Source organism: Urtica dioica, chromosome 11 (genome assembly GCF_054948205.1).
Source record: "Urtica dioica subsp. dioica isolate 48M chromosome 11, U.dioica_male_clone48M_v1_H2, whole genome shotgun sequence".
NCBI classification, from domain to species: Eukaryota; Viridiplantae; Streptophyta; class Magnoliopsida; order Rosales; family Urticaceae; genus Urtica; species Urtica dioica.
Genome location: NC_142766.1, coordinates 10,925,049 through 10,934,224, shown reverse-complemented (window position 1 = coordinate 10,934,224; position 9,176 = coordinate 10,925,049). Strand labels below are relative to the sequence as shown.

General features: G+C 36.4%; 1 protein-coding gene across 1 annotated transcript; it reads right to left on the bottom strand.

Moving 5' to 3' along the window:
- Nucleotides 1–4,273: 4,273 nt before the first annotated feature.
- On the bottom strand, nt 4,274–5,750 carry LOC149381173 (protein SENSITIVE TO PROTON RHIZOTOXICITY 2-like). Its single transcript, XM_089601308.1, has 2 exons — nt 5,292–5,750; nt 4,274–5,117 (listed from the first exon to the last, which is right to left on the bottom strand). The coding sequence occupies exons 1-2, from the start codon at nt 5,748–5,750 to the stop codon at nt 4,485–4,487; spliced, it is 1,092 nt and encodes a 363-aa protein (XP_089457434.1). The 3' UTR covers nt 4,274–4,484.
- Nucleotides 5,751–9,176: the final 3,426 nt, after the last annotated feature.

Genomic DNA, 9,176 nt, shown 5'->3' with positions numbered 1-9,176 from the left:
AATCTGGCGTCTGAGCATTCAACATTGAAACTTAATTTTAAACCTAAACTAATCAAATTATTAAACATGTGAAATGATCAATTACAATTACTAATCAATTTCAAAGTAGCATATTACAATTACAATTTAAATTTCATTAACTAATTTTAAGCTAAACAACCTATTCATGTAATTATTAGACTAAATACAATTTCTAACTGATAAATTACAATAAATCAAAACTAATTAAAACAAAAAAAAAATTTAAACTAACCACTAACCTAAACATATTACTAAACATAAACATGTTATCAAATTAATTACCATTTAATTACAATTACAATTAACATAAACTAATCAAAATTAAATTAAACATCCTAAAATATTACTAACTATCTAACACATTATATAACCTAACTTATAAAACTAACAGATTATATAACGAAACTTACTTTTATATTAACTAACGTGATAGAGGACGGGGATGCACGACTCGTCGAGGACAGGGACTCCTCGGGGACAGTGGCTCAGAGGCAGGGACTCGGAGGACAGGGACTCCTCGGGGACAGCGGCGCTGCAGAGACTCGGCAGCGGGACTGAGCGCACGGTGAGGTTCGGAGGCTCGAGACGAGGCTGTGAGGCAGAGAGAGAGAGAGAGAGAGAGAGAGAGAGGGAGAGAAATACTGAGTTTAAGCGAGAGAAAATTCAGTGAGTGGGAGAGAGAGAGAGAGAGAGAGAGAGAGAGAGAGAGAGAGAGAGATACCGGTGGAGAGGTCGCAGAAGGAGCGCCGTCGGAGAGGACTCTAACGCACGGCAGAGGTGGTGATCTCAGAGAGAGAGAGAGAGAGAGAGAGAGAGAGAGAGAGAGAGAGAGAGCTGTCGTAGAGGTTTTGGGGTGGCTTTAATGGTTGTGGAGAGGCGTTGGTGGTTGTGGAGGTCGTTGTAGTGGTTTGTGGTGGTGGAGAGGCCGAAGCAGTGTAGCAGAGCGAGAGAGAAGTATTTTTTAAGAAATTCGGCGGAACTAATGAAGAAGACGAGGTGCAGAAGATTTGATTTTATAGAAAAACCTAAATTATAGGTGCGACTTTGTCGCATCTGAAGGATCTTTCTGACGCGATTAGTCGAACCCGATAACTTATCGGGTGCGAATAGTCGCATCGGATGATATCTAAAAAAAAAATTAAATCAGAATGCCACATCATAACTGAATGAAAAATGAGGGAGATAATTGACTCGCTTAAAATTTTAAACAATCAAGTGCGATGTTGTCTCACCCGAAAGTTTTTTTAACTATTTGGTGCGAAAAGTCGCACCTGATACTCAAAAGAAAAAACAATTTTAGCGAAAGTTTTTGGACTTCTGATTGACAATCTGGTGCGACTAGTCACACCCGAAAGTCATTTAGATGCGACTTTTAGGTGCGAATAGTTGCATCTGATAGTCATGCGCATCAGAAAACCAAATTTGTAGTAGTGCTAACCAATGTTAGTTATATAATTTAGTCTATCTGGCACATGCATTGCCAGGTTGGATGTGAGTGTGAAGACTGAAGACTAAGTGACTCCAATACAAAGTGTGTCGTGTGTTATGTTTGAAATCACTTGGCTATAGTCTCTTGTCCGAAAACTTGGTCTCACTCAAATTCGTGTTCTAGACATATGGTGCGAAAACTTAAGTCCATTAATGCTCTCTGCAAATCCAATTCTTCATACTCAGACAAAACGTGTAGAAATATATCTATATTTTGTTAGTGAAAAAATGCTTAGGGCCTTCTTCAAATCAAGCATGTTCCAGCTGCTCAACTTGCAGATGTTCTTACCAAGTATATATCCAGCTATCACTTCTCCTCTCTACGTAGCAAACTCAAAGTAGCTTAAAAGCCTACTTTGAGTTTAAGGGGGACTATTGGAGAAAATTACTGAAGTGGCATGTGGAGCTAGACATCTTTTTACTTTCCCTTTCCTTGCTTTCTCTTTCTTTACTGATTGGCTTGTATTACTCTCTTAGATCGCGAAGGTATAACTACTTTCTCATGTGTCCTGTTTCATTAAGTGAGTGAGAATGAATTCTTTCCTCTTTTCTCTACTCATCTGAATCTTGATAGATAGAAAAAAATACAATATACTACAAAACAGCTTTTAAAAGCAACATGATTTTTAGAAGCCACATGTTATATCTAAGCCAATATCACCGGGATATTAAAAGTGCGTATTCTAAAATGAAGAATTTTGAGACTAGAAACTACATGTGTTGCTTCTAAAAGTTTGCCTCATTTTTAAAAGCGACTTAAGAATTTTGAGATTAGAAGCGACATACACACTATAACAAAAACTGAAAACAGCCACGACAAAAGTCGTGCCTGTTGCTATGAAAGTTTGGTACTTCAGCCGCGACAACAGCCACGACAAAAGTCGTGGCTATTGCTTTGTTGTTGTTTATCAACAGCCACGACAAGTCGTGGCTAAAATCAGCTGCGACAAATCAGCCACAACTAGTCGTGGCTGTTGTCGCGACTGATTTCGGCCATATTATTTTGCCGGGAAACTTATTTTCCCGCCAATTTTCCCGAACTTTTTTTCCGCCAATTATTTCCCGCCATTTTTCCGGGTAATCTTTATTCCCGTCAAATTTTAATATGTTTCAAATGTAAAAATAATTACATAAATAAAATCTTATAAACCAAAATAATATATATTTCATTCATATGATGGATTCATAATTATACTAATAAAATGTCTAACAAACTAAAATAGATAACGCTCGCGACGCTAATAAACCAAAATTACATACTATCAAAGTAAAGTAAATTACTACTCGTACTGAGTTCCCAAAGCAGACCGACCAGCTCTCTTCTAGCTCTCTTCCGTGCTATAGTAGACGCACTACCAGAGCCAGATCCTCCTTCAGCTCGTTTTGCCCCTGGTCTACGACTCCGGCATCGCTCGAGCCCAAAAGCTGGCCTCCGACGACTTCGTCACTGATTCGAGCAGGATACTAACCAACCATCTGATGTACGACATCCCTGAAGCCCCGTACGGCTTAAATGTTTCCTTACTCATTCATAATCTTACATAAACATGACATTCCCATATTCAAACCAAGAAATCTGAAGAAAAAAAATTCCCAAATAAAAAAATGAATCAAACCTGAGATAAGATAATGGGTCCGTCCTGGGAAGCATAGAGTTCCTCTTGCTTCATCAGGTTGATTATCTTGCTGGTGAATCACTTCATTTCGGCCTGAAAAAAAAAAGAAGAATGTATGGTTTAGTTTTAGCCATAGCAAATAATCAAACTAGTGACAATTGGAATAGAATAAAGAAATTATGAGGCACTGACCTTGTAACCGGCCTCAACCATGACCTTGACGAACCGGACCAGATTTTTGCTTCCTTCAATTCATATGTAAGAGAGGAAAAAAAAGGCATTTCTATTTCAGAAAGAAAAAAAAATAAACAGAGAGCTAGAATTTTGAAACCAGGCCTCGAATTGGTTATAATGCTTATTAGTCACGGATTTATAATCATAGAATTTTAATTTATTAGTCATTTCTGAATTATAACCGATAAATTTAGAAGCATTATAACCGATTTATAACCGATAAATTCAAATCCTCATAAGTTCTTAATTATCACAGATTTATAACAGATAAATTTAGAATTTTGCGGCCACATTCTGAAAGATGTTAATGTATGAATTTGAGATTAGAAGCGACATTTGCTTCTAAAAGATTGCCGCACTTTTAGATATGACAATATATGCTTCTAAATTTGGACAAAAATTTAACCAGTGCATTTTACCCCCCTTAACTTGTAGAAGGTCAGCCCTAGGACATGGGCACTTGGGAAGAGGCTGCGATGGCGCATGTTCTAAGAGAGCGATGTGACTGGGCTACAAGGATATGGTCACCAATCCCTTACATACACAGATTAAGTATTGGAGCCCAATATTATTGCGACTTAAATTGACAGCAATAATACTATTTGCTCGTCACTTACCAAAAATCAATCAAAACTCAAATATTGACACATTTAGTTTAAAATCGGTATGTCACAAAATCAACTCAGTTTGTGACCGATTTGGTACTAGATGTGTCAATATTTGAGTTTTTGTTGATTTTTAGTAAGTGACAAACAATTGGTATTATTGTTGTCAATTTCCCGATATTCGACAACCATTACATATAATTTATCTTTTCTTTTTAGTTATTTTTCTACCATAATACAACACGTATTATTTGGTTTTAAGAACTGTTCCTTAGAAAATTGAAGAAAGAAAAAGATGAAATATTGAAATATCCCCGAACACACTTACTTGAAATATCGTTGAATAAAATACAAGCTGCAATACTAGATATATGACGTTCTAGTTATATCCATAGGACAAGCATTTACAAAACCAACAAAAAAAATGTTACAAAATTATAGTTTTCAGCGGAAAAAAAAATGATGGAAAAAGAGAAAAAAAAAACACCAAAGAAAACATAATAAAACAAAATCATGATTATCATATCATCATGCTATCAATCTGAGCCTGTGACATTAGTACTTGGCTTTCACTCTTGGCAACCCTAATGACACTATTAGCAGAAGCAGACGAAGAATGAGAAGAGTTATTGTTTAGCACAATCGGCGTGTGTCCATGGAACAAAGAAACATGTCCCATGAGCTTATCCTTCCTTGAAAAGGTAGTCCCGCAAGAGCACTGCCACTTGAGGTCCCCACAGTGCTTCTCGTGGGTCCTCAGATCGGACAACACCGAGAACTGCTTAGAGTTGCACCGTTTGCACACGTACATCTTCGGGCAATGGCTCCTCTTGTAGTGGTTCTTGGCGCAGATCATCGATTTTAGCGGCTGAAACTTAGCATGCCTTTGGTTCCACCGACACCCTTCTTGAGGGCACGAGTACTTCTTCGAGGGATCTCGGCCGGCGATCGATGTCAAGTTCTTCTTCTTCGAGGGGTTTGTTAGGGCTGCACTCGTTTTGTACTCGTCCCCATGGGCCCTCATATGCATCCGAAGGTTTGCGTCTCTCTTGAAGCCTTTCCCACAAACCCGGCAATAGTGGGTGTATTTCGCCAGCAAATCCGCCGCATCCAGTTCGATGATGTCGTAACTAGAGCCGTTGGTGATGTTGGACTTGACCTCCTTGATAGAAGTGGAAGTGGTGGCCGTACTATTGTTGGTGAAGTTTTGAGGATCTTCGTGACCGTACGTCCAATCGAATACGGTTTGAGGATTTTGATGATTGCTATAATTAGTACTACTAGGGTAGATCATATATTGTTGCCCTAGTGGCGATCTTGATGGAACAGCAGCGTTTAAGATATTGTTGTTGTTGCTGTTGTTGTGACTAGGGTTAGGGTTAGGGTTAGAATTACCCGATAAAAGCCCGATCGGGGCAGTTTGTTGTTGGATAGTGAGCAACATGGAAGAGGAAGTCATGATGATATCTTGGATTGTATTGTGCATGTTCATGGTGGCCATGGCTATGGATGGTGATGGTGGTGATGATGATGATGATGGCTCGGTCGTGTTCGTTGCCGGCGAGAGAATTATTCCGAGTAGGGATTGAAGATTGTGGACTTTTTCTTTAAGGATTGAAAGGCTGTAGAGGAGAGAGCTTGTCATGTTATTAGCTTGTCGTTGATCAAGCTGTAAATTCTGACTATCATCTTGACCTAGATCTTGGCGACGATCAGCGATATTGGAGAACATTTGTAGTGACAAACTATCTTCTGACAAATTTGGGTAACAAGATGCGATGTTCATTTCTTCAATGATCTATATTGATCAATATATATGAGGCGCATAAAAACTCCAATGGGTTTTACTTTGATAAAAGAGAGAACTATATATATATATATAGGGGAATGAGAGAGAGTATAAGGTAGGTGATATCTGATCAATGATTATAAAAATATTGAGAGAAGTCAATGGTAGCTTAGGACGACAGATCACTTGAGATCATCCCCACATAAAACCTTCCTCATGTGTTATTAAATTCTGAACATTTTTAGAATTTTTTTTTTATTATTTCTTTTCTAACTAGCTTCAATATATTCTGACCTTGGGCCCTGTTTTAGTTTTGTCTTTTTGTCTTCCTTTTTTCTATAAATATTATATGGCCAAGTGAAGAAAAAAAAAGATTAATTATCAACTAATTATAAATTGAGAGTAGTTGTATTTTGATAATGATAGAAGTTAATCTGCAATTTCTTGATCAGTTCAAAAATGGAATACCAGTACTTTTAATGATATATTTCGCAGTACAATTTCTTTTTATTTATCAACTATCTGATACTTAAATAATTCACTGTATTTTGTGAATATAACAATAACTACATGATTAATAAAACACTTTTTAGTGTGGGAAATTTTAAAGGGCAGTACTTCATATATATTTACAAAAGAGCCCCTATATTAGTTCGATTTAGTTTTTAGATGACAAAATGTGATATCCTTACATGCTGAACGCCATAGATGCATTAGTGGAGTCCAAAAAGACGTTGGTTCTTTCTTCCTAGGGCACTGAACTGTATCTTTAAGGGTGTAAGATGTGGTATATATATATAATTATATATGTGTATATTTATACATGTATATATTGGTCTATGCGCGTGGATTGAAATATTCAAATTAATGGCTAAGTAAGTGGTATAATCTTACGCATGGGATGACAACTTCTTTCTTGTTACTCGTCGTCATACAATATAAGCGAACCAATGATAAAGTTGATACATGTATTATGTATTCACATGATGTCTCACGCCAACTATTTGTATTTTCAACTTTAATTATATGAATAATTGTTCTGAATGATAATATAATTTCACATAGTTTTTCTCTGTTTTTTTTTTCTTGCCTATACTCATACAACTCTTTTTATTTTTCCCAACTGAATATTCTTGCAATCTATTTACTATAAAATTACACAGATGTTGGTACAAAAATAATTTAGGCTTTGAAGAATGATCAAGAGCGCTACTAATTCCTTATCATTTGGTAGATGAGTCAATTATTAGTTGCTAACTGAGTTCGACTTATATAAGTACCAGTTATTACACACACACACACACACACACACACACACACACTTGAATTTGTTACACACACACACACACACTTGAATTTGTTATGCGGTATTCGATATGATCGATCGTTGTAAAATTTGGCTAAACCAAATTATCATATAAACTTTGTCGTTTATTACTATGTGATGTTTGTTGAAATTAAATAGTGTTGGATTATATTGGTATATTTATTCCAGTTTTTACTCCATCTGACATTGTTTTCACAATTGTGTATAACAACAAATTCAGGGCAAGGCAAATGCTACGTACACGATCGATCATGTACAGACTGGCAGTTATTAAAAATTGTTGATTTAGAGGAGTCATAATCACTCACACACACGCATATATATATATATATATATATATATATATATATACATATGTGTGTGTGTGTGTGTATGGCCACTGATTTCGACAATTTAGTTCAGTATTTTTTTTTATTTCTCAAAGAAGCCGGGCATCAACTTTAAAAGTTAAGACTATTCTTGCACACACACACATACATATATACTATTCTTATTACACACACACACATATATGTATGAGCGACGCTATTTGTCCCGATTCACGAGTGGGAACGATCCACTCGTGAGTTGACACGTGGCAGTTAGTGGCCACGTGTCAACTCACGAGTGGATCGTTCCCCACTCGTGAATCGAGACAAAAATCATTTCGCTATATGTATACATATGCGCGCTACTTCATGAGGTATGCTTCAGTCAAAATATTATTATTTTTATGCACTGCGCCATATGTGTAAAAATTTTAAACAAGAATGCCCATCAACATGCCTTTAGTTTACACACAAAACCATGCACAATATAGCTTAGAATATTTTATTTCACACGTGGATACTTTTGGAGGCTTTATCTGAGTCAATCCTGGGATTTCTGGTTTTAATCCATTGAAAATGGATGTAGTTATATGATTTTAAATTATAAGTTCTTAAAGCAAGAGATATTATTTTGAACATTATAAACTTCAAATGAGAAAGGAACAAAAAAACTACTCGAAACATGATTTTAGCTCTAATTAATTGTCAACCCCTTTTCTTAATTAGTATAAGTAATAAAAAAAAAGGCTAAAACTCCCAGGATTGTGACAAAAATAGTAGCAGTTGACATTTTATTCTAAACCGGTTATTTATTATTCAACAATAAATGAATAGATAGAGCAAACATTTTATTGCTTTTAAACCGGTTATTTATCAGTCTACCTCTATTACAAAAAAATTGAACGCGTTGTTAAAATGTTTAGCTACATTCAAATTGATTTGTGCTAATTAAAATTGGCCACATTAGCAAAGTAATTGTGTGTAACAGAATAGACGGTGCTCCGTCTATAATCACGGTACGATGTCTTAATCGCACGTGGCTGTAGCAGCAAAAGTATACACGACACTCATATTTTGAGGGTCGTCTATATCCCATACCCAACTATAGCCAGCCATGTGAGTTTCAGGGGGGTAAAAAACATCGCTTAATAAATGAGCGTCGTTTATCTTCCACGAACAAAGGTTTTCATAAAAATCACAGACGTTTCGACAGTGCTTTCTGCAACACCGCCGTCAAAACCATCTTTAAAAAAAAATTATATGTATATGTCAAATAAGCGCCGTCTACTACCTTTACCAATCACAGTCCGCCACGTGATAGCAACAGGGAATAGTCCGGCGCTCAATAAATGAGCCGTCTATACTCTGTAAACAAATGTCATTTGATTGCTAACTCATTCACAATATCTCTTATTTGTTCTTCATCATTCGTCTTTGCTCTAGAGTGTAAGATATTTTTACACATACTAAATGTGTTATAACAACATGAACACGTTAAAGCGGAAGCGAAAAGGATCGGTTTACCTCCGACCATTGTTGTGGTTTTTCCGGCGAGCTCCGGACTCCGATTCCGACGAGAATTTTGTGGTTCTTCTAGGCTCTTACTCTCTCTCTTAGATGGTGTTAGTTTCTGAATTGAATGAGTGAGCCTAGGGACCTCAAAATCGTTTATATTACATTCTCATAACCATCAATGAGAAATATTACGTTATAATGAACGTAATCAATTTGCTTAATTTCGGCTCTTAATTGTGCGTTATATTTGGTCGAAAACCGTTTGTATATGGA